General features: G+C 33.5%; 2 protein-coding genes across 2 annotated transcripts in view; both read left to right on the top strand.

Annotated features, from left to right (window-relative positions):
- Smp_194530 (hypothetical protein) overlaps nucleotides 1-20235 on the top strand; it is a gene marked incomplete at both ends in the record, with an annotated part of 52625 nt that extends 32390 nt beyond the window's left edge. The window contains 8 exons of the mRNA XM_018795466.1: nucleotides 1616-1687; nucleotides 2409-2516; nucleotides 3539-3554; nucleotides 4968-5108; nucleotides 7235-7294; nucleotides 10113-10363; nucleotides 12611-12751; nucleotides 20167-20235. Coding sequence (XP_018649776.1) covers nucleotides 1616-1687; nucleotides 2409-2516; nucleotides 3539-3554; nucleotides 4968-5108; nucleotides 7235-7294; nucleotides 10113-10363; nucleotides 12611-12751; nucleotides 20167-20235 — 858 coding nt within the window. The remainder of the gene's footprint in view (nucleotides 1-1615; nucleotides 1688-2408; nucleotides 2517-3538; nucleotides 3555-4967; nucleotides 5109-7234; nucleotides 7295-10112; nucleotides 10364-12610; nucleotides 12752-20166) is intronic.
- Nucleotides 20236-22035: 1800 nt separating this feature from the next.
- Nucleotides 22036-27154, top strand: part of Smp_121580 (hypothetical protein) — a gene marked incomplete at its 5' end in the record, with an annotated part of 11542 nt that continues 6423 nt past the window's right edge. Inside the window, 5 exon segments of the mRNA XM_018795465.1 lie at nucleotides 22036-22326; nucleotides 22331-22498; nucleotides 22541-22687; nucleotides 22721-22780; nucleotides 24256-24589. Of these exon segments, the coding sequence (XP_018649775.1) occupies nucleotides 22036-22326; nucleotides 22331-22498; nucleotides 22541-22687; nucleotides 22721-22780; nucleotides 24256-24589 (1000 nt within the window).

The following is a 27154-nucleotide window of genomic DNA, read 5'->3' as shown; positions in this document are numbered from 1 at the left end:
ATATTTTAGTCAAACTGATTCGTCTAGGGTTTTGTCTTTATAGACTGGGGCGATCAGCTATTGAAATCAACCCTTCGGGATCTTGTTCAGTTTCTGAACTCTAACTAATATCCAAGCCAATTTAGCTTCTAGAAGTGGAGCACTTCTTGAGGACTTCTGGAGTCGATCTCTCAGTGATGTGTGGGCGAGAATGACAATGTTTGGTTGTCTTGATGAGTCAGACATTAGATAGGATGACAGGTGTTATATGTGTTATATATATTCCCCTATCCTTATTATGTATTAACTGTTTCCTTGAACTGTTCCTTGTTGATGGACACTTATTGATTGACTGTCTCTTGTGTCGGATTTTGGTGTGGAAATATATTGACGTTATAGTCAGGCTAATCTCGTGTTCTTGATCTGAGTTGTGTTGAAGTCCTGTAGAATAGACACTGGGTGGGAATCTAGTGTAGATATTCGTCTAAGGTAAATTAACGTCCCACATACGTGTAAGAAGTGAAAGGACTGTTATAATCAGTATCCTCTCTTTATTGTTTATAACACTCAGATATCGCTACTCTCCCTCACCTCAAATTATGTATAGCCTCTTAAACATCATTGAGAGTTATAGTACTTGTGTTCATTTCCTACTTGGGTTTGTTGAATACCGTGGGGAACTAGAAAGTAGCTGATGGAAAATTAAATTGTTACTATAAGTGTTCTCCCCTTCGATACAATCTCTTGAAATAAGAGTGGATGACGGTTCTGTTCATTTCTTTTTAACAAAATAGTCTCACTGACGGCTAATTTCTTAATAACTGATTCCTTGATGAATTTCGACAGTTGTCCAGTATATCATTATATGATATAGTCTATTATACTGTTAATTAAAAATGTATCCTGTATTACCTGAATTTACCAACTTGTTGAACCAACAGTGATTTTATTAAAATGGTATAAAGGTAAATATTTTTTTTCGTATGATTATTATATACCAGATATAGTAATAACAATAATAATAATAATAATATTAATCATACGATTATATACTAGATGCCCCCAAATGCCCTGGTATGGCCGAGAGTGGGGAAAGTTCGCTCTCCCTCTCGAAATATTCTGACATGGCCACGCGTATATAGCCTCTGCCAGGGAAGTCCTACTCACTGCCTTCTCGTGGTAGGGGCGTTGTTTACGAAATTGAGAGGAAGAGAAGCGAATGTCCGGCGCTTTAACCGGGTCGGTGGACACGGAAAGTTCACCTAGGGGAGTTGGAAAACACTGATTCCAATGGTGCACATGGGCTCCAGCATCCCGAGGGAACAAATAGCGTATGAACCAATTTTTAGTCACCGGCTACCATGGGACTGCATCTTCTCACGATACTCCACTGCCTTGTGGATCAGATCTTTGGGTAAAAGGCTCCGGGTGTGGTCCCCTAAGAAAACCACCTGCTTCGGTTTGGGCACCCGGGCAGCATCACCGCCCTCACATAAATCTCATTTGATTTGTGCGGCACATATGTATCTGGTGCCCCTTTGTACCAATATTCATGTGTAAAATCAATAAATAAGTATAGCAGATAATATTTCCAATATAATATGGTCTTCCTTGATTTTATTTTCGTTATTAATAGATTCCTGGTGATCAAGAACAAAGTCTTATCTTCAAACATTTGGTTGCAGTGATTGAATTCTTTCTACGCATGGTATGTTTATTTCATATAATTCACTTTATATAGAAAGATAACCCTCGTGATAAACTTCTACCACATAGATAATTATTAAATACTTGAAAGTACTAAACAACAGCGAAATACATTAAGGTAGATTTCTACTTCACTAGTAGGTATATACACATATTATATATAATGCTTCCAGTAAATCTTTTTGTTTCTGAGTGGTTGTCTGAAAATCTTGTCTGTTCGAAACTTGGCTAATGCAGGCTTACGTATTCATTATGATTACTAGGTTTGAAAGATATGATCGTGAAAATACTAGATCACCAATAGACGATTCTCGGAAATCTCAAGAAGATGTAAGCATTTGAGTGATATGCCAAACTATGAAACAATGCATCCTACTCAGGACTCACGTCATGATTTGAAGACATGATTATTATTCATTTCTCAGTCACTATTGTGTTCTGAATTAACATCAGTGCTATGATAGTTTTGCCTTGTCAACATGTGTTTTTCTCCTAATAAGTCAGATGACTTTCCAACCTAGTTTGTGGAGATTCTCTGTTTCTCCGAATAGTTCTAAATGTGTACACTAACGATAAGTCATAAGTGAAGATGAAAAAGTTTTGTTCTTAAGAAATTTGAAGCTTATGTGTAAAATTTCTTTTCACTATACGTAAAATGGGGAAAAACAATATCATATCGTGGAAAATAATTTGTACATTTTATCTCATATTCCATCTTAAAGAAAGAAGAACCAAAAAATGAAACATCTGATAATGAAATTGTAAACACTGAAGAAATTATACCAGTAATATCGAAACTATTAAAAAATGAAAATCGAAAACTTTTAACGGTAAGATTTTATCACTTTACAATCTACTTAATTGAATATAAGTAATATTTGAATTACTAATGTATTTGCTTTTATTCATTAGTTCCTCATAAATTTTCATGTTTTTCGATCGTACATCGTTTGTAATCGTTTAATTTTATACGATCAATCAGTTTATATTTTTATTGCTGGTAGGCCAAATAAGGATACTAACTTGAATAAATTAATAAGGAGGTTTTCTGTGGAGATTTTAAGTAATTTTTATATATGCTTGAAATTATGAGTCAATTGAAGCTAGACCATCGTAGAAAACCTGGAAGCACTGGATGGCCGTTTCGTCCTATTATGGGACTCCTCATCAGTGCGCATCCACGATCCTGCCTCGCGAGCGAGATTCGAACCCAGGACCTACCAGTCTCGCGCCAGAGCACTTGAACGATAGACCACTGAGCCGGCATTCAATTGACTAATGATTTCAAGCATATATAAAAATTACTTAAAATCTCCACAGAAAACCCCCTTATCATATGCTCACTAGTGACTGGCTCCATGAGGTATTTCTTGGAGTTTAAGTGAGAAGCAGTAACCAGTGGAGTTCAACCAGGTCTGTTGTAAGATATCAACTCACTGAAGACATTAGTGAAATGGTTGCTCAACTTCGTGGATTGGTTGAAGTTAGACATTATCACCGTGGGATGCCGGCTCAGTGGTCTATCGGTTAAGTGCTCTGTTGCGAGACTGGTGGGTCCTGGGTTAGAATCTCGCGAGGCGGGATCGTGGGTGCGCACTGCTGAGGTGTCCTACAGTAGGACGAAACGGCCGTCCAGTGCTTCCAGGATTTTCATGGTTGTCTACCTTCAATTGACTCATGATTTCAAGTATATATAAAAATAATTAAATAAGTTGTCATTTTAATGAACAGATAGTGAAGACTTTTTTATATTTAGCTTTGTTGTTATTTTCTACAGTTTTGTTGATAAAATCTTTAAAATAATTAAAAAAAACTGTCTCAATTTTCCAATGTTATTTTTTTGTTTGTCTAGGGTGTGACAATAGATGGTAAGTCATTTGTATATGTGTGTGTACGTTTGTAGGTGTGTAGTTTTTATTTGGCTCATTTTTCAAAATTCAATCACATAATTATGTATCATTAGAAATAAATTTGGCTGACTATGTATTTTATACTCATTTGTTTTTAGTAACACTAATGTTTATACTGTATAGTTTTCTTAAATGTCGACATATGAGGGAATGAGAATTCTAACGAATAATATGAAAATATTTAAGATGCATAAATATTTTCAGGAAGATGAAAGTTACCTAAAAACTTTCAGTTCACTGCCGATTGTATAATTATGAAAACTTTATTTAGGTCAAGTTAAGAAAAGTAATTGGAATCAGTTATTACATAGAACATTTTCTATTGTGTGTCAAGCTCATAAGGATGTAAAGCAAGCTAAGCAAAATGTTTTGAAACCATTTAAAACTACTTTTAATAAATAGTGATATATAAGAACTTTCATCTAAATTAGATCGAATAGTTTCACAGTATTTGGGCGCCGAGTTGAGAAAGCTTGGACCAGATTGCCAGGCAAAAAGTTGGATTTACTTCAAATTCATTCGCTGAGATTTTACAAATATATTATTTCTATTTAGATGGTGATATTTTATTGTTTACAACTGATATACTCAAAATATCTGTCATTTTGAATAATTTACGTTTAATAGCATATTTATATAATAACTGTTAGTTGAGTTCATAATTCACTTTTTGTTCTGATCAAAAAATCCTACTTGAGGTAAACGTTGAGGCTGTCATCCACAAAAGTCAGTCTAAAAGCTTGGCGTTAGTGTAATTTACCATAAAATACTTAATATCAGCAAGATTATTCACTTAATTCACGAAAGATTTTCATTGGTCCAATTTTAATTAATTTCCTTTGTTAATGTATAAGCTTGATCTGCACGGGTCAACAGATATGTATATTAATGAATTCACTTGGTATTGTTTGTTTGAATCTTCTCATTGATTTTTAGGATTGCAATTGATCAGTCTCTTATTGGCATATGGGTAATTATGCGCGTATTGCCTCGATATAACCTTATTCACAAGTATTATAAGCAAAGATGGACAGTGGCTAGCAGTGGAATCCAGGACGTGCGAATTCATACTTCACCCTATTGCACAAGCAAGTGGCTATCAGGACTCAGTAGCTAAGTGGATAACGCGATGGAGTTTGGAGCGAAAGGTACTGGGTTCGAGTCTCAGAGTGAACATCATTTCTGAGATGCAGGTACATCTAGTTGACGAGTCCCGAGTAGGACGAAACGCGCATCCTGGATTCCACTGCTAGCCACTATCCATCTTTGCTTATTATGTATAATAATGTTTTCACTTAAGAATGTTTCACAAAACTATTGACTTTAATTATTTTTTTAAGAATTTTATCCTATCTATATTCTTCATTATAGATGATCAATCGCTTGAAACTAGTTTTGAAGATAGCGTAACAAAAGATAATGATTCTTCTCCATCAAGTCAATTAATAATCACACCTGAAGGCAATCAGAATTCATTAGATCAGATTGAATCGAAATTGGATAATTTAGAAGGTGAATATGAACAGGACTTTTTAACAATAACAAAAAAAACATTATTTTTATCGTATAGTTCGTTTTTCTTTAGGAATAAAATTGTTTATCATATCTGAACATGAATCTGTACACAATATGTAGTCGATCAGTTAGCTAGTCATTCCCTCGATCACTTAATCAGTCATTATCATGAACAATATAGAAATTGGTTCAAATGGACACTGATTTAACTTTTAACATTTTCTATCAACATAATAAAAGGAAACTTCAGAAGACAGAATTTTGTAAAATCAAAATGACAGTACTAGTCGATGATAATAGAATAAAGCACTGGAAATTTGAGAAAAATATAGTTCAATGAAGAACAAATGAAATTGAGCAGTAATAAAGTATGGGGTCACTTTCAAACTTCATGGCTAAAGCTATTTACAGTGTTATAGATATTCCCTTAGTATGTTAGATCTAGAACTTTCCAATTATTTCTCTGTTCATTTAGTGGGTGAGGACTATAGATTAGTATACTTTTCACTTGAGTCGTCATTTCAACATTTGATGTTTACTGAGACATTTCGGCATGTGCTACACAATGCGTCAGGATTTGGAGGGATATATCAGAAGAATGAGTAGCAACTGGAAAGGAATACTCAGAATAGAGTTCGATAGAGAATCATGGAAGCTCCCCATTCTTCTCCACGAGTGGTAACAGGCGTAAGTAAGAACACTGAAAATGTTCGTAGCTGAAAGAGGAGGAAAACTCCAGATGCTTGCGATAAAACATTTGGTCAAAATTCACTTCAATATTTATCCACTCTTTAAGTAAGTAAAAAAGACTCTGGAAGTAATGGATATGACACAGTAAGAATTAAAAACATTGCGTCTAACGTCAGCCAATTTAAGATTTTGAAGTACTTAAGTAATACAGTTGTCATCTCAACACAGAACTGCATATATAAATAACGAACACCCCTTGTACTTTAACCAGAACATTCTTCGTAATAATCCAACACGCCTTAGTTTAAATATCAAAGTCGGTCTGATATCTCTCGCTCTTCACCAGCATATTATGATACGTTGATTATTGGTAACATTTTATTGAAGTGACCAATCCAGCATGTGACATTAGTTAATAAAGTCATTGACTGGCAAAGTGAAACATATTGGCAAGAGCAGGCTTGGATCCTCGCGATTATTGTGACTAGCAGTTAGTAATCCTGGGTAATATGGCTCAAAATTAGTAACAGTGGTGCAGATGCATTCAATATTTGTCTTCCTTTATATCCTGGGTTTTAAAACCTTTTTGTGATTTTTATTCCTGAAGTTTCTTCTTTCCTCCTAGATGTTTTCCACTATCAATTACACTGTTACTATATTAATTTATATTTGTCATAATAATGTCATCTCAATGTACTAATATGGTGCAGCGAATAGAATCGATGCACATATGTGCCATATTTTGCACTATTTGTAGTTGAATAACTTATATTTTATCAATAATATTCAAAAGACATCTGACGAAATTGTATGTATGCGCTTGAATTGATTTATCCAGAATACAGTACGTTATTGTCACATTCTCCTGCGATGACCTTGAGGGTCCCATAACAATTAATCTTGTCTTCTATAAAAACATCAAAAAGATGTCACTATGAAAATGAAAAGAGATTTATTTCACTTTCCATTGATTGATAGTATTCAACTATAAAAAAGCAACCATAGACATGTACTGTCATGTGTATAATGGAAGGTAACATGATTGACTCTTAATTATTGATTTTGTAAATGTTGAAATGTCTTTGTTTGCCGTCGATAATTCTCAAAAATACTATCATTTAATAGAAAACAACAGTTTTACCGTTTTTACTAATATTTTAAAACAACGAAGTATACTTAACTTGTGTCTTTTTTCCGTATTCTCATTTATTAATGTCGTCCAATGAATCATGTTTAAAACGATGACTTTATAGTTTAGATACTGGTCTTCATAAATTGGTTAATTACCTTAGCTACTTCATTTTCGACATCTCAATAATGTCTTCAACATATATGTCTAAACTGTGACTCAGAATCAAATACATTAACCCGTACTTTATGAATTATTTATATATACCCGGTTGTCACCTATTTAATTTGTCTTTTCACAATAGGAAGTCCGGAGAAGACTGTAAACGATGATTTGGACAAATATAAATTTATTTTTGTTATCGGTAAATTATACAAATTTAAGTGTTATTGGATAATTTATATTTTGATTTTGTTTCGCAAAAGATAACATTGTGTTCTCGTTTGGTAGTATGATGAATACATATTTTGGCTTGATGATGTACTCTAAATTTTTAATAAGTTGGTTTAACTTATTTATTGTTATCTTCATTATTAGTCAATAATACTTAGTCTTCAAACAGTAGTTTTCTTTATACAGTATTCTTATTCATGAAAGTGCCTGTATTTATAAAGGTTTAACTAACAATCCGACTCTCCATATTTTGGTGTGGTCATACCTTTCCGTCTCATCCATGTTGATTTACTGATTCAAGTGTTCCCGTGGAGCCAGTCAAGATGAGCGCACATTTAAACAAGTTCTTAACCGAATTTCTAGACATCGCCCACCTTGACTAAGAAAAATAACAGCTCAGGTCAACCGAACGCTCTATACCCTTTGACTCGATTGATACGAGAAATTAGGTGGACGTAAACAAACACCTTCACATCATTCACCAAATCCTACTAAAGTTTATGCCACATATTGTACAAATACATCTTTTGCATGATGGAGCCATCAGCATCTATTAAAAAAAATCCGACCCTAGTACTCATAGCAAATTTGTAAAACAGCTCTTTCCATCCTAACTTTCAAAGTAGTTAACACTTGAAGTGGGTTATAAATGTATGAAATTATTTACTCTTTTATCAGAGGTTTTACTGATTTACTCTTTAATATATGTTGTTAAATAACTCTAACAATCTGTTTGTTCTTAAACAACCGTTACTAACATTTGACTTATCTGAAATTTTGTGATTTCTCCCTATATATGTTAACTATACAATTGATCGATCACTGAGATTTGACCAATACCATCCATCTTTTTTAGTCTGAGACGTTATTGCTCATCTGTTTGAGCTGATAGTTTTCTGCCAACTATTTCAAATCACCTTGCATCTTAATACAATACACCGGATACCAAATCGCTTAGACTGGTGACCCCATTACAACACTGGAAAAATTTGATAAGTACTATGGATTAGACAAACATTTTATTGCTCACTGCTCACTGATTAATCAAGTATAAACATCTCAGTCCTACTGGAGATCAGTTAGAGCTTGAATAACTCAGTAATAACGTTTCAGAATGTGAAGCTGGGTGAAGAGGTTTTAGAGCTCAGTAAGGGGATCAGTTCTGATCCACAACGAACACGAAACCTAGGTCAAGTACAGTTTCTTGTCAATCACGTCCAACCACCTAACAGGTGTCATGTAATCTATCTATTTTATGACTACATCCTCTTATTCATTCATTTACTAATTGATATTTTCAAATATTAGAATCACTTTTCACCTTCATTTTTAATTACTTTATTGCTCATCATTCGTAATTATTTCCACACACTATTGAATTTGAAAGAATTTTACCTAACTCACTACTGTGGTATATGCTACTTGTGCATACAGTTATAAGTATTATGTAGCAGATATTGGAAATGGAATGCCTGCCATTAAAAGGTTGAACAGAAAAAAACAGGAAGGGAAACAGAGAGAGAATAAAGTAACAACAGATTTGGAAGAACCATGAATCATGTGACGAACAGCTGAAGGAAAATGTGTAAATAATGTATTTGATGTATGGTTTTCATATTCTATAAAGATATTATTTAAATAGGAAATCTTACTGTACTAAAATAATCTAATCTGATGGACTTGGTCTTATTTGTCGTCAAAATTATGATTTGTACTTTAAAAGAGGACCATTATTAATTATAGTATGATATAGTTTTCATTTCAATTTTCTTAATTATTTTAAAGAATGAATTAAAAGAACGTTGCTTGTCTTGATACGGCTTTATATTTATGGGTAGGTTTCTTTCAATTGGATTAATTTATATCATCAAAGCTCAGACAGGAATACATCAATAACTAAAGTTGAAAACAAACAGATTGTTTTTGGTTGATTATTGTATGGGGCATTTCCAGTAAGGTGAAAGCAAGATTCTCAAATACAACACGGAGAACACTAACCCAATCACACTTGGTGGAGAAACTCTGAAAGAGATGGAAACATTCACGTACCTGGGAAGCATCATTGATGAACAAGGAGGATCTGATGCAGGTGTAAATGCGAGGATTGTCAAAGCAAGAACAGCGTTTCTACAATTGAAAAACATATGGAACTCAAAACAACTATCAACCAATATCAAAGTGAGAATCTTCAATACAAACTTCAAGACAGTCCTACACTACGGAGCTGAAACGTGGAGAACTACTACATCCATCGTCAAGAAGGTACAAGTATTTATAAACAGTTGTTTACGCAAAATACTCAAGATTCACTGGCCGGATACTATCAGCGACAGCGTTTTATGGGAGAGGACAAACCAGCTTCCAGCTGCGGAGGAAATTAGCAAAAGACGTTGGTAGTGGATAGGACATACACTAAGGAAATCACCAGACTGCATCACGAAGCAAGCCCTAACTTGGAATCCGGAAGGGAAGCGCAAACGTGGAAGGCCAAAGAACACATTACGCTGGAAAACAGAAGCAGATATGAAAAGGATGGATGTTAACTGGAGAGAACTGGAAGGGATTGTCCAGGGCAGGGTTGGATGGAGAATGCTAGTGAGCGACCTATGCTCCTTCACAAGGGGTAACAGGCGTAAGTAAGTAATTGTATTAAGCAAGTCGATTTTTGAACATATTGTAATAATCTGAAATGGAAGCTTAACTTCAGTGAATTAATTATTAGTATACTTGAAAGTTTTCTTCACAATTGCCGTATATATTGTTGTTTTTACTAACTGTTTTCTTGACAGGTAGTTGTGATGAGATAAGACGATTGTATTGTAAACACATATTGAAACAATGTAATTACAACTATATTTCAATGAAAAGTATAACAGATCCAGTCAATTTAGACGGAGACAATACTTTCAGTTTGGAGAAATTAATTCAAATTATTACAGAGGAGATGAGCAGAACACGTAAAGCAGGATATATTATAGATGGTATACCAAATAGTTTGGCTCAAGCTAAAGAAATTGAAGCATACAATGATTCATTGAAAGTATGTTACGTAGTTATGAAATTTCAAGTTGTTTTGGTGTTTTCAAAAATGTTCGCCTTTGTATACAGTATTTTATGTTTTAATGATGATGCTTACGTTTATTTGTTGGTCTTTGAAATGGTAGTAGATATAATAGGTAATGTGAATAAGAAACATCAGGAAATTAAAGACATTCAACGGTTTTAGTTGATGTAGGAGTAAGTTGGAAGAAAGCTACTGTTGGAAAAACCAAAATAGGATTAATCGGTGACAGCACTAACTGTTGGTTTAAGCCATTTTAATAGATGCAGACTAATTAGCAGAAGTTCTTGAGATAACTCCGATCAACGATTGAAGTTTTTAGGTGATATGTTTCAAGATCAATCATAATGGAGCAGATCTATTCACTGCTTATCTTTTTCTAGATCTTCAGTTCCATCGTCTCGTTAATTATGCCTTTTCTTTTTTCCTAAACTATGTTTTGAATGTTTTATCTTTCTGATTATTGTTACTATATTATTTCTACAGTTCATAGTACTTAAATCTGCTCAAAAGTTATACTGTAACGGATAAACTAAGTGAATTCATATCCTAGTACTATTTGTTCTGATGTTATCTAGTTGAAAGTAATGTATAGGAAGCTGTAGAACCAGATTTTGTTTTAGTTATGACTATCGAGTGAATATTGTTCAGATTAGTAAATGCATAATACTAAGTGAAGATGAAAAACCGACTAATGAATGAATGAATCAATGCTAAATATTATGCTGTCAATAATATTTTTTTATTACTTTTCTATTATTAGTGGCCTTATTCAATATTATATTTTTGGTACAACACAGAATACTCAGCACAAATCATTTCAACAGGTTTCATTTTCTTATTTCTTGATCGATCCTTGCAATAAATATTGAGTGGTCGCCGGTTAGACGTTAGCAGTTCAGAACGCGGCATCTGAATAATGTATATTCTTCTGGATGTATATAGGCAGCAACCACGATGTCTCTGATTGGGCTGTTTTGTAACTTGTACAGCGAAATGTGGTAAACTTTTCACAAACGCACCTGAATAGGTTATGAGACCAATTGGCATAATGATATGTTAAAACAAACAAGCAAAAAGACAACTTGTTTAAATATCCAGATGTCAGGAACAGGTGGCCCAGATATTCAAGCAGGCCGCCTCATGCTATTATAAAAATTTTAATCGACTTTTAGAAAAGTTTTTGATAGTGGCTACCATCGAATAAGAAAATTCCAAATAAATTATTAAGTACTTTACATGCATTCGTGTAGTATATTTCTAATCTTCAATCCAATATAGTTTCAGAATTTAGTTAATTATATAATTATACAACTTGGTAACAGGTTCCCAGTGATGCTATTTTTATGAGTCTTATAATTCTAATACATCCTAGATGTTACAGTCATACTGTCACTTTGAGTTTGACTGATCAACTATACACATATGCACTGCTGAGGAGTCCCATACTAGGACGAGACGGCTATCCAGTGTTTCCGGGTTTTCAGTGGTGTTCTGACATTGACTGATTCATGATATCAGTCAAAACTCAACAATCTCCACAATCGTATACGATATGTACATTATTGTTTGATCACATGTTGTATGAAAAGATTAAATACCATGTGAATACCTGCTGCCAGTAATATACAGAAGTTAGTGTTTGTTACTTTTAGTACACAACTTCCGGATTTCAGTAGTCTTTGTTTGTTGTAAGTAATGATAATTACCAAATGTTTTGTATTATTATTAATACTAATTGTTATATCCCCTGGCGAATTATGAATCGTAAATCTGAGGTCCATTTATGGACAAATGTAATACGCCTATTCCTATTGGATAGTTGTTAAATAAGTGACCTAATTGTTCCGTGTTCCTCGTATCATAACCTTTATTTTGACCTTGGAACTATTATTATTGATTACTTTCCCCCTAGCTACAGCCACATTGGCCAATTACTGTACAAATGTTATTTTTCTATTTTTGATATGTGTGGTCTGTTTGGTTAGTATATATAACCCAGTATGCTTGTAAATAATGATTCATATTGCCGAGGCTGTTATTTGTGTTCTGGACTTAACGGCTGGGCTAGGCAGATAGGAAGGACCGAATAGCACCCAAGACTGCTCGTACGTATTTCTATATCATTGGACATATATATACATATATTATAAGGGCCCCAGAAATTGATACGTTATAACACTAATATATTTATCTTTCATTTTCAAAACTTATTTCTTTCTCTAGTTTTCAAATTGTAAACTGATTATTTTATTAGAAGATAAGTTTTCCGACCATGATCATTCAGGAGATAATTCACAATGTCATAAAAATGAAATTGAGGAAAGTTTAATTGAATTTTTGGAATCTACAAAAAAAATATGCCGTGTAAGCTGATTTTTGTCGCGTTCTCTTTTTATTAAATTTTTAACTTTAACCTCGATAAGTTGGCGGCTGATTGAAATCTTGACAATGACTTAAGCAGTTTGTTTGTTTTCCACTAAGTTGACATAACTGTAACGTAGTCAAGTTATCTGCAGTTCAGCTGTATTTTTCGTGGTTAAACTTCTGATGTGGTAAACATTTATTCCGCTCACTTATGCTTCATATTTTTGAATTCCTAATTTGTCAATGCTTTTGTAAAGTAAAATATATACACACTTGTGTCTGGTTATTTGCTGATGATGGCTGATTTTATCATAATTTCATGTGTTGTTAAAATGTTGTAGTTATTGTTGTAGTAATCTTTTATTTCATTACATATTTTGAACACTCTTCTTGGTTAATTGTATACGTATAATCAACATCTCATCATTCATACCTACATAAGTAAGTTAGTTATGTAACACATTTGTTCCGTACAAGTAGGTGTACTCACCTATGAGCCATAAATTTCCATGCGAGAACTATAAATTCTACCCAACCGCACAGAAGTAGATGAAGTAGAGTTATGACTTATGGTCATATGAATTATCACGTGACAAAATCGTCAATCAGAACACTAACTTATATAACCTTGTTCCTCCTGACATATCAATTAGCACTATCAGCCTTGAGTCAACTTTAAATTCATATTGGTTCCCGATATAATAGCTCTTCGCTTAGCCATTCCCGTTAAGTCCAATGTATGAATCGTATATTTAAGACATACTCAGTTTATATACAAGCAGAGTAGACTTAATAACATCATAAAATGGAAAATAATAATTACACGAGGTTAGGCCAAAAGTGGCTGTCAGTATAGAATATTGTAACTAAAAAATTGAGAATAAATTAAGAATGCTGAATCGTATTGCAGTAGCCAATCGTTCAAGTGGAAGCTTATAATAAAAGGAATATGAATATACATGTAATATAGTTGTCCATTGAGAATATATGTAATAATAGTCCATGAATAATCTTTAACAGTTACCATTCATTTACTCTTTGCTCGGATATAACACTGATGTATTGCCTGTACGTGAAGTTCTCTAAACATTAGGCCCCAACTCCATGTATTAATTTCTAGATAATTAACGAAACGGATACTACGTCAGTTACTCCTTTTGTCGATCCAAATCTAATTATTGTAACTGGATACATATCACAATAGTAAGAGAATTCTCTCTACATTATATAATCTGTACTTAGACAAGTTATATGTGTTATACACCTTACTTACATCATTGTGATTATATTAAATATACTTACATTCAATCATAGTAACCAGTACATAGACGACATAATACTGATGAGACGCATCATTTTGTTTCACCATTATCGGTTAGTCTTCCTCAACTATTTAGTTAAATTTTAATATTTGTAGTATTGAAACTACCCCAGCCCTTAATATAATTGTTTATCATAGGACCGGTTTTTCGAGCTTTTCCGTATAATTAAAATACAGTTTTTTTATTATATATATACATAGACTGTAATTTATTTCACTTTCATGGGTGTAACATGTTTGCTTTTTAGGATAAATAATTTTATTCAAACAAATGTTTTGTTTATTTATTAAAGTCACCATAGTAGCTAAGAGCAAATAGTGATTGAAGTATCAGTCCATATGGATCTTCAAAAATATATATTTATACTTCTATTATAATCAGAGCGTAATTAAGTAGATGGGCTTTACCCTAGGTTCATTATCAAGCTATCAAATTGTTGATTCTTGTCGTTAATACATTATTTTCACTCAATGTAAAAATGTGAATATGGTCAGAGTTATTATTCATGTAGGCTGAAGTTTCAGTACAAATGAATGATAAATCTAATGAAAAATTCGGTTTACAGCTAGCGAATACAATGATAAGTAGTACACATCAATAGTTTTAACAATGATAAATTCACACGATTAAGAAGATAGAGGAAACTTTGTGAGTACGAACATTAAAGCAAGTAACATTATGGTACATTTGATACTTTTAATGTCATAGTATTTAATTAGAATAAGTATAAACATTGTAAAATTTCAAATGTTACGCTTACAGTGAAGTATATATCGACACAATCATAAAAGTCGTAACAACTATGTAAAGAGATCAAGTCAAAGATCCCGAGTTTTGCGTTTGTTAAAGTCATATAAAACACTCTTAGGGATTGTATGCTCAGATAAAAGAGATGCCTAATGCTTTTTGCTTTTCAATAGATTTCTAAACAATGTTCGAAGGTTGTTCAAACATCCTGGGTTGGTTGAAGTTAGACATTAACACCGTTGGATGCCGGCTCAGTGGTCTGTCGGTTAAGTACTCCTGCGCGAGGCTGGTAGGTCCTAGGTCCGAATCTCGCGAATGCGGGATCATGGATGCGCACTTCTGAGGAGTCCCATAATAGGACGAGACGGCCGTGCAGTGCTTCCATGTTTTCCATGGTGGTCTAGCTTCAATTGACTTATGATTTCAAGTATGAAAAAGTTCGACATTTCAAAACATATCAACTTAATTACTAAAGCTTTCTAAGTTAATACACTTGTATGAGTGTACATTCTGTAAGACTTTGTCTTTGCCTTTGTTTATTTATGAATTACTGCAATATGTGTACTTCATCGTTTTCTTTTTTTTAATTTTTATTCACAATGATATAGATATCTTGTTCAAAGAGTGAAGATGAAATTGCTTATCAATTGCATAATTTGTTTTCATAATTTATAATCTTTACTAAAAGTTTCTTATTATTATTTACCTCTTTCCTATTTCAATTTTTTTGAATGTTGAAAGTTTCACACTTACAGTTTTGCACAAATCATGCTTTTAGAATGTTTATACTTTTTAGAAAAAGAGAATCTATTGTACTTTATTTTTTGAAACATAACCAAATTTTGTTCTTTTCATTAATTAATTGAACGATAGATAGATATATAGATCTATCACTCCTGTGGGGAGGAGTATATACTTTGTAAAACTACAATCATTATGAACTACATTCTAACCATTCAAATAATAGTTTACCAAAAGTACTATCATCTTCTCTGTTTTATTCATTTCTCAATATTCTTTCTTAATTTTAGGTGTATTTTATTTCAAATAAATTTATTTGTCCAGAAAAAAGATTCTACACTCTTTTTTTGTTTAAACATTCATTACTATAAATGAAATGAAAGTGGAACATATGTGTTATGTAATGTCATTAGTGGTCTCATTTTTTTCCCTGATCAAATCATATATCTGTGATGAAGTTCCATTTTCTATGATAGAAGGTAAAATGATTTTTCATTATATAAGAACTTTCGTCTAAATTAGAGCGAATAGTTCCACAGTATTTGAGCGCCGAGTTGATGTAAGACATTAAATAGGAATAATATATTTGTAAAATCTCAGTGAAGGAATTTGAAGTAAATCCAAGGTTTCGCCTGGCAATCTCGTCCAAGCTTTTTCAAGGAATTATCCTTGCTTGGACCACATTGCTAGGCGAAACGTTGGATTTACTTCAAATTTATTCGCTGAGATTTTACAAATATATTATTCCGATTTCTCATTATGTTCGAAATATAAGTAAAGGATGAAATCAATCAGTATCGTATTTTTCTTCATATTAAATTCTAGCTTGTATGAATACAGTGCTATCCAAGTGTGTGAATCATTATTTGAATTGAACTTAAATTTGTTGTTGCTTGTGGTGGCACCAACAACAAAACGAAGGAGATTAAATCCGATAGTATTATATAACAATGATCTGGGCCGAAACTCCAACTTAATGCGGGAAAGCCTAAAAGGATGTTATAATACTATTATATTCTTCAATCTAGTGCCTTGGCCAATAAAGCAGAAGAATAGACGGCGGAGATAGCGTTTATATTTCCAGAATCGCGGTAGTGTATGTATGTTGGGTATTACCAAAAAATTATATACGTTTCTTTGACATTGATACAGAGAAACAATGGATATTGAATATAAATGTGGTTACATATAAAGTGTGACAAATATGTGGTCTTTATTTTGTCATTACAAAAAATCACTGAATATACATGTCACAATAAATCTTACTGAGTCCTGGTCAAATCATCCGGCAGTCGGGTCACTGAATATCGAACTGATCATCGTTCCTTGTTAAAGTCAAGGACAATAAATGCGCATCACTTAATCATACTCCATGGACTGGCCCATGCGGTAGTATTCTCACTAACATCTCTGTACTCATTCTTATTGATATGTCTACGTAATCATGCCCTTTGTGTTATACACTTTACAAAACAGCCATAACACTTTGATATGTCGAAGGGGTAACCCACGTTAGATGCTGACCGCGATGTGTGACTTCGAAGTTAGCTGGTTCGTCACACTGTTCCCGTCTAACTCGAGTAGGCCTCCAATCATTCGACATAGCTCATTAACGTTGATGGTCCACATACCTTTAATTTAAGTAGTAGGAATGTAATGTACTTAAAAAAATGCTTTAGGGGAGAAGTAAGGGGTCACCACTAGTTTCTTTTCATTCGTCCTGTTTATTATATAATTAAAGTACTCTACATGACAGGTTAAGCATAACGTTTCGGGAATGAATTCATGTTGCAAAGATACGGTCAACTGGTTCCTATTTAAATGATTGTCATATGCCTTCGTAATAATGTTATAGACGGGACGAAAGTGTGGCTAATTCAGGTGATAATGGTCTACTTCCAGTCTAAATACGTTTTGAAGGCATTAGATAATACATATGGTTTTTGATTCTCCAAAGTAAGTGCTAAAATCAAAAGAAAGGTTGAACATTGGTATGCCAGGGTCACAGACAGTAGAAATACTAAGTCGGACACAACATTTCTCTTGGAGAGTAGCTGTTTAAAAATCATTCTCAATTTCTAATTCGGGAAAAATTTTTTCAGCCTCAAATTCCTTTGATGAAAGTTTTAAATATTGTTGAAGACTGATTGAACATTTAGAGTAGCTGAATAGTCCAGATGAGCTTCCTCAGTTTAGCTTTTAGATTGAAAGGACTATAACCACAGTAACAGACAGATAGTTTTTATTTTAATTGAGACTATTAGTTCCGGACAAATTTCGTGTAAAATGTAGAAAATCTTCTGTGGTATTAACATCAGTATTGGGAAACTACTCATTCTAACTCAGACTACGCGTTAAAGTTTTTGAGTAAGACCAATCAGTGTTTACAAAGTTATTATTAATATTCACAAACATCTTATGTGTACAAAAGTGTTGTGAAGAAACCATTTCGGGTTTCTTCAGAAATGCAATAATACACAGGTTCCAATAATGTTAGCATAACGTTTACCATATTTGAATAAGCAGAAATAAAGGAAAAACAAAAAAGTAATTGTGACAATAGAATAATAATAGATCAGGTTCTGTGTAATTGGGAAGAATATGGAGTTGAATTTAAAGAAGGATAAGGAGAAAATAAGGGAATAGAAGTGAAGGAAACGCGAAATACGTAAATAGTTTGTGAGCACAAAATAAGAATAGACGACTATGTATGCACTGTCAAATGAATAACAAAAAGAACTTGTAGGAACTTCTGCTCGAGTAGAAGTGCAAGAGCAGTTTCGCGCAATAAATTCACAGTCTACGTATTTGTGATCACTGGCTAGAAATTCAAGACTAATATATTCGGTATGTGTTGTGGCATTATGTAGAAAAGTCAAGTCAAATGGGCCAGCAATTGGTTTGAAAATGCATGAGCAATGAAGTCAGAGACGATTGATTGATATGTGCAAAAGAAACAGTCGAGTTTGAGATAATGGATTGATATTTTGCGAATGAAGTATTTATGTATGGTTCTTCGGTTTCACTAATATGTTCTGTAATTTTGTGTTCAAATACTTATGTTTGTCCCCACGTGTGTTCTCGTTCACTACATCATTTTTAACTGAATTTTAGCGTTTCTTGTACATTTCATAACTATCTACACAGAGTATAAATCAGAAATATAAGGTATGCACTGAGTTCAAGTAATTAGAATCCAGCGTCGAATAACCAAGTAGGCCATAAACCAACGATAGGGCACCTGACTACGGAAAGAGTATGAATTTGGCAAGGCAATGGAAAAGCTGTTGAAGGATAATGTAATTGTGTAGATCACAAGGTGGCCTAGTGATCACTTGTGAGGGTAAGGATGAGTCGTTGTGGATCATTGTGAACAGGTGACGTAGGGTATGAGAAGTTAATCAGTGATGTTTCTGGGGATTTGTAATAGGAGTCAGTTATGATGTCTAAGGAAGAAGAGCGACGGACGCTGACACTAGCATTGAAACAATAGCTTGAAATGAGTAGCAACAGCACCCTCAACATCCAAAATATGCACAACGTCACCGTTGAATGGGATGAAGTATTTAATTCGAAACAGAGGTACAGAAGTACAGTTTAGGTTCGTTTTTAGTACTGCTATAAGGATAGACCTAACCATAAAATTATAGATTTGTCATGATATGCCTACCTAATTTATGGGACCTTACGAGGCGGTCTCACTATTGTTTTCCCTAACTCTTCGCGTCGTAAAGATCAGTAATTTATCGTCGAGCGCCTTTGAATAACACATTTGGGCTAAAGATAGAATTATATGTTTGACGTGAGTAAGGACAAGCTGTACAGAATGACTAAGTCTGCGAGGCTGAGCTATGCCGCTGCAGAAGGTCTAAAGCTCTCTAAAGAATTATGACTCAAGTGGTGTCTAGAAATATTAAGTTAGCTTATAACACTGGAATGGCTTCATTTTGAAATGACTGCATACTGATGATCCTGTGTGTTTTGAAATATCTATATACCTGTGCACAAATGTAGTTTGTAAGTTAAATGCGTCGAACTTTTTTTGGCTTCTCCAAAAGATTTAGTACGATCTTGTTCCGCAGTGAGCTGGTAGCCATACTCAATCTATCTTCTGTTTTGAGAGAGATAGAGGATGAGGCATTGTGGTTTGTGCAGTCGTCACTCTTGTGACTGTTGCTAGTGCATAAGTTGAGTTGATCGGTTCGCGGTTATTAGACGATTTGACATTGAATTGTAGTCCTATAATGGATGATTCTAGTATTTTTAAATATCGTGATGTGCCCAAGTAATGACGTACCATTAAAATGGTTAGCTCCTGAGATACTAACAGACTGAAAATAAATGTGACTGGAATTAACGTGGTCTCCGTGTTAAACACCAAAATTATGACAATCCACGCTCATGTAGAAGAGTTTTTTAACGGGCTTTTAGTTTTCACCATCGTGTATATTATACACAATGTCATTCTGTAAACAGGTAACTCCTCAGCGATAAAAGATATTTTCGGTCCAAAGTGGAAGCCAAAGTTCAAGTATACTTCGTATATCTCTACAGATTCATGATCAGGAGAAGCCTACAAATCAAAGAATCTTTACTTTCAATAGGCCGTGTGGCAAAGACCTTACCAAACTAGAGATGGTAGAGATCTTTATGCCTACATTAAAGATCAGCTAAACCAGGAACGTGCAAACCCGGAACTAACCTCAAATCTACTGCCTGTTGAGAGTCAGGGTGTTCTCCGAATAACTCTCGAGTTAGCATTAAAAAGACAGAAACCTCTTCATCCAGAAAAGTCACCATGATGTTATAACATCTAACCTAATATCCTGAATCAATGCGCTCAGACCATCAGCACACCAACTTGAGACCTGTTCAGGCTCTCGCTAGATTCACACCAACTCCCAAGAAAATTGAAACAGGCCACTTTATCCAATCGTCAAAGGGTACGATAAAAAAGATCAAGTCTGCCACAAACCAGCCTCATTACTCCTAATACTGTCAAAAGTAATGAAAAAGGCTAATGAATGAGCAAAAGAAGCAATTGATGCAGAAAAACAACGTCAGGAAAGGAAGGTCGTTTGTGTTCAATCTACTCATAGCATAGGAAATCTAGACGACTTGTTGAGACCATAAGATGATGATCCATGTATTATTTCTCAATTTTGAAAAAAGTCTCAATATCAGGAGTTTCAGAAGAAACAATCCTTGGTTCACTCCTGTTTCTTAATACTTGCTAACGACATGTTAGATAAAATTTGCTTAGAACACCATGTTATGAACATTCTGCTCCATGAGACATGATTGAATTACATCCTCTATGAAAAAATGCAATCTCCACAGGTTTGCTCGTTACTTTCCTTAAAATATGCTCAAGCCCTCACTTTGAAATACACAGTGTTGTCTTTCACTCTCTCTTCAAAAGAGACATAAATCTCTTAGACAAAGTACTAAGTAGGTGATAGAACTAAAACAAAACTCATACGGAAACAAACTCCAGTACATGAGATTATTATCGCCGAGGTATAGGAAAATAACAGCTGATGTGACAAGGTTATAAAAAACATCAAGTATTACAAGTCACCCTAACACGAGCATCCTACTAGAACATCACTACCACGCCTCTCGAGATGATCCCTGTAGAAATGCACATCAGGACGAAAACATCCAGGCACACTATTACATTTTATCATTGGGAGTTGCCCTCACTCAGAAGCTGCTTTCAGCCAGAGTGGCTATATCTCTCTTAGTAGACGGCTTGAAGGGGAGATTTGACAACACACACTCACTTATGGATTACCATTACCATTACCCGATTGGACTCTCTGTGTCTGACGAACGACTCACAAATTACCTACTATTATCTAGCTTACTATAATCTACATTATCCACTCATTTACTTCCGCTTTATCTTATATTCTTAAACATGTTTCCAATTAAAATGTTGCACAGATTCCAATTACGTTAAAAGACATTTCATTTAACTCCGAAACTCCTCTGTACACAGATTATGTATATGTTAGTTTAGTTATCGGTTACCTTCTTACTTACCGAAATACTTTGTGATAAAGACTCTATTATGTATATATATATAGTATATACAACCGAAAAATTATGTATGTTATATAATACCGTTTAATGAGTGAGCGTAAAGAAATCGATGGGTTATTACTACATCGTAAGAAAGATATTGGATTTTGGATATAGTATCATTAGGAGTATTGATATAATCACGAGGATTGACATAAGTAAGAAAGTTGTTTCTAGATATTGGAGATTGTATACTAATCACTGTGACTGCACGCGCTAATAATAAAAGGGTAATTTGTTTTCGCTTCACGTACATATATAATGCATCAACCTGTCTAAATGGCAAAGTTTGAGATCTATAACAGCCTTAAGATCAAGCAATTTGACGTTTTATGATATGGATGACATACGTTTACAAACAAAGTGTAAAACACTGTAGATTGATTCATGGGTCAATCTATAGAAGATGTCAAGACTCTAACTATCAGGGTGATCGACCATATGTGTAAAACCCCTTTAGATAAAGGATATGGTTCAAATGAGTTCAAATCAATCATTCACCTTTTCGACAGGAGTTTTTTCGCCATCGAGAATCCTCAAAACGTGGTGGAAGATTATAGACTTTGGATAGCTTCAAGTGTGTTATCAAGCGGTGACTATCCACATCGTCTTACTCAGATCTTTATCGACTTGGGAGAATATTCCTTCCGCTCCTCTGAGTGTTGGGGAAAAATCTTTTAATGAACAGTACATTGAATTGCTATCATCATTTCAGTTGACTTTGTGTAATTATCTCGAACTAAGTGAATTACTGGCAGAGAAAATTTCAATGCAAGATGCTTATTTGAAAGAAATATATCGTATTTATGAAGCTATTTTGCCTCACGACGGAACCTATGGTAAGGAAAAGGTAAGAAATTTAAGCCACAGTTAATTTTAAATTATTTCTTAGAAAATCACGTTGGTAGTAGAAATAATCATAAAAACCCTCTACAACATGCTCCAACACGAAAACCCAACAATATCTTCTGCTCTCAAAAAGTATAATCTTATAGACATTTTTATATACTATGCAAAGTCTACGAATACTAGTTTGCAGGTACGATAATAACTGATATCCATTTTCTTTTAGATAGCTTCCTATCTAAGCTTGGCGTACATTTATAATGAAGAAGAACAGCTAATACCTGAGGTAAACGAAGATATAAATTTTTTGGCAAACATGCTCGCTTCTGCTCTCAAGAACCCCTCCACAAGGATATATGGTTACTCTTGTGAAGAAATCTTAAAAGGATAGTTTCGTTTACCTGTTTTACTTACTTTCGTTATTGTCATATTGTTCACAGTTTAACAGATATAATTAAGTGTCATAGATGGCTTCATTTATAATGAACACGCAAGTATCTACTCCTATCTTTAAAAAATTGTATGAAAATCTTTTGTTTTTTAATTTATTCGTATATTTTACTTTCCCTCAATCACTAATCCAAAGGTCTTGTAAAGAAGAAGCTAGACTGGTTCGACGTTTGGCAGTTATTTCTTTGAATAAGTGATCTCAGCAGTTATTCCATCTATCAACTCTATAAAATTGTTTATCCTAATTGAATACTGTGTGTTTTTCTTTTGGGAATTTATGCATTTTCATTGACCTACAGCATTGTATTCTATAATCGTTATTTCATACGGTAGGCGTTTCAGTGAAATGCTATCGACTCTACGACTGATTTCCCACACTTGATGGTCATTTCTCAATAGGTTGCCTCGAACATTTTTTGTCTGCAACCTATTACATGGTCGATACTCGCTTTACAGAACTACTAAACGTTGTACAATAATTACCTGTAACAGTTTATAATCTGTTATGATACAAGGTATACCGTTGAATTTTACAAAAGCACAAGCGATTAACAGACCATCCTGATACGATTAAATTTCAATTGATCTAAAAGGAACGATAGGCTACACAAAAGAGAGGCACAAATCTCATAATCCATAAACAATTAGAAAGAAATCAAATAATAATTCATAACAGTTTCATAGATCCCAAATAAAATAAGATTCCATGCATAACGCCTCACAAATAAATTTGGGTCTTTTGACCAAAAGGTAATATTGATATTTGCTGAAAGGATAAAATAAACCATTAATTATTCAAGTACGTAATATCACCTAGAAACTGGTTGTCGAAATTACAGCGACGATGATTTTGATCACCTATAGAACTTTTAAAAAATAGAATTCGACCATTCATAAATATCGTCGCAAACTTGGGTTGATCTAACTGTTTAGTATTTTCTTTCCTCCTTCGTACATTCATTGTTTTGGTCACTGTTTTATCAGTTGTTGGTTTCAATAATTATGAACCATGAACGATATGACAACTTTCATCGTGTTCATGCTGAATGTATCATACTTTCACAGTGAATAATTCTTGATTATACCATTAACTTGGTCAAAGTCAAAATCACTGCAACTTTCCATAGATATTGGGACAACTCTCAAAAAATATACAATGCAACCACGAACAGATCTTTGGTGTGAAAAAAAGTTAAATTTACCGTCGCAATAAAATTTGTTTGAAGCGATTCTTACCAGTAATCAATGGGGGAGTCAGTTGATGCTACTGGGTGATCGATTCGTCAGTTTTACTTTGAGAACGAAACTTAGGCCGTCAGAATGTTGACAATCTGTGTTCCTTTTCTTATTATTTTTACAGGTCTGAGACTCTTGATATCCAATGATCAAAACGGACAGTTCTTGTGTCAGTCTCCAATACTACAAAGCATTCAGTGCACTATAAAGACATTGAAAGGAAAGGTACTAGAAGAAGTTATACTTTTCTTGTTGAAATTAACATTCAACTCTGGAATAAGAGACAGAATAAGAAGAGACTTTGAGGTCGTTTTGAAGGATTTAGATGCATTTTTCAAAACAAAAGAGTCTGAAACCTCAAGTAATATAAAAAGGGCACTTAATAGCATCTTATGGCAGATGAGTCAAGGTTAGTATATATATATATCTTCCTTTTTTTCGAAGCACTATCTTTACAACCAATATAACTGTTTAACTAAGATCGGTTAAGAGCCTAAGTAATATAACAAATCGTCAGAAGTTTTTAATCCAAGATCCCATTCTTGAACAGTCACGGAAAATGAACAGGCGAAATTTAATCTGGAATAAGGTGAATTCTCTTTTGAAACAGCCAAAATAATAGTGAGTGCAAAATGGTAATATGTTGGAATATTTGCAACTTTTGTCTTTGAGATACAAAGGAAAAGTTTCGGAACTTAGTTAAATACATTGAATAATCAATATAAGACCCAATGAACACGAAGCCTATATAAGCATCTAGCTGAAATATAATTTATTTTAGTGTTCGTTACGCTTATATTTCGCAACCACATTAGCAAAATGAAGAGGTATTTATAGATTTCTATTGTTTATCAGGAATCTTTTGAAAAAGGTCAGACATTTTTCTATATCTACCCATGACTGAAATAATTATTTTGTTGTATTTATAGTGAAATCTACCACTTTGATTATAAATTTGATAATTAGAAGTATGTATATAGCAAAAAAGGTTTCAAATTTTCCTGTGATAAAAGATTAAATTTCATAACATGTCTTGTGAAATCCTATGAAAATTCACTTCGGTTTGCTTTATTTTATTTGTATATGTGGTTAATTTCTTGCCATCCAGTTTGTTTCTATTACTGCATGGTAATTTAATATTTCATTTTTTTATATACTGTGATGAACGTTGGGATGTAGTGTGAATACATGGTTTAAGCCACATATAAATACCTACTCCAGCAAAATATGATGTCTTAAGTAATTTTCCTCTGTTAGTAGAAAAGTTTTTCTTTACAACAGGTTCTTAATGAAATAGACTGTTCATTTCCTAACCTCCAACTATTTCATATTTAACCAAGAATTATTTGCCCTTACCACTGATCTTTTTCTATTCTTAGTTTTCTGGTAACTTAGATGGTATCATTCTCAATACCTTTTTTATTGTAATTTATTTAAATTTGGTATGCTAATTTAAAAATACTGTAATCTAGACTATTATGTTTTTGCTCCTAGATTCATACTATTTTGACCCAATTTCATCAGTCAGGTGGTAAAAAGGTTATTGTAGTCTACTAAAAGTTTGTGTTTGTTTTCCTATAATAGCTAGGTATTTCGCCCGTCGAAAGCCTACCATTAACAACAAATTGAGAGTCAGAGGGATAGACTGTTGATTGGAGTTCTTCTTTTAATAAGCTCTAAACCAACGACAGTATTACCAGTGATATCTTGAGTGACAAAATAATCAGAGGTGTTATAAGAAAGATCTGTTTGAGTAATCTTTGTCTATGATTTTCCAGTCGAATAATTGTGGTTGACGATAAACTACTTACTTTAGTGACTTATCTGTTTATTTGTGAATTCAGTTAATCATGTAAGGAAAGCGTTCTCAGTCGTACTACTAGATAATTTACCCAAAAAGAGTGATCATCCGCTTGTTTGATTTAGAAATAGTCAAATAAGGCCAACAGGCAATTGTGTTTTGACACACATGGCCATCAGTGACCATGTGGTAAATGAGCCATGTATCTTTACATTTTTAAGAAGTTCACTCGCACTTTCTTTTCACAATGAGAGTTATAAGAATTCAGTGAAACAATCTGAGGTTTTCCGCCCAAGATGATTTTCTAATACCTCCGTCACTTTTTTATCAAAGAAAACTTAACAACTTTTTCAATTCTCTCTACCTTATAATGTATTGGTTATTTCACTTGTATCTCTTAACTAATTATTTATACACAATTAGTAGTTACAAAGATTATCCTGACCTATTCCATTTTTTCAAATATTTATCCATTTTATTATGTAATTTATCCCCATTTGAAACATCACTGCATCCATTAACTCTGTATTTATTATGACTATTTATGTAATCAATTCTGATGTTGTCATTAACTCATGAATTATCTTGATTAATGTCAATTTTTCCACACATACCTTTTATTATCACTGCCTGTAAGAGTTTAGAATAATTAGTATACAATTGAAAATAACACCGTTTGCTTATATATATAGTCCTCATGTACGCGGGATTCCTCCTGATATTGTATTACTATTTTAATTCTATAATTTAGATAAAAATTCATCAGATTATGAATCCAACTCAAATTCTTCTACTCAACTTGAACATATAATGATAAGTTACAGTCATAAACAGAAAGAAATTGCATTTAACCTTACAAAACATTTAAAAGAAAAAGGATATAAGGTTAGTGAATCAAGAAAAAAAGGGATCTTAAAACTTTGCATTATTGTGATTTCTTTCATTATTGTTGAAAAATGTCTCTGTTTTTTATGTTCTCATAATAGTTTACATTGTATTCAATAGAATAATAATATTCAAATGTCATTATTAACGCTACCGAAAATTGAAGTATAAGTAATCACCCAGTACTGTTTGTTTGAGTCTTACCGTTGATGTTTAGGAATGCAACTGGTCAGTCTCTTATTGGCATATATGCATACTGTGCGTATTGCCTCGATATAGCCTCATTTC

The sequence above is a fragment of the Schistosoma mansoni genome, chromosome 2 (genome assembly GCF_000237925.1).
Source record: "Schistosoma mansoni strain Puerto Rico chromosome 2, complete genome".
NCBI classification, from domain to species: domain Eukaryota; kingdom Metazoa; phylum Platyhelminthes; class Trematoda; order Strigeidida; family Schistosomatidae; genus Schistosoma; species Schistosoma mansoni.
Note: the sequence above shows the minus strand (reverse complement) of the source record. Positions and strands in the feature narration are given on the sequence as shown.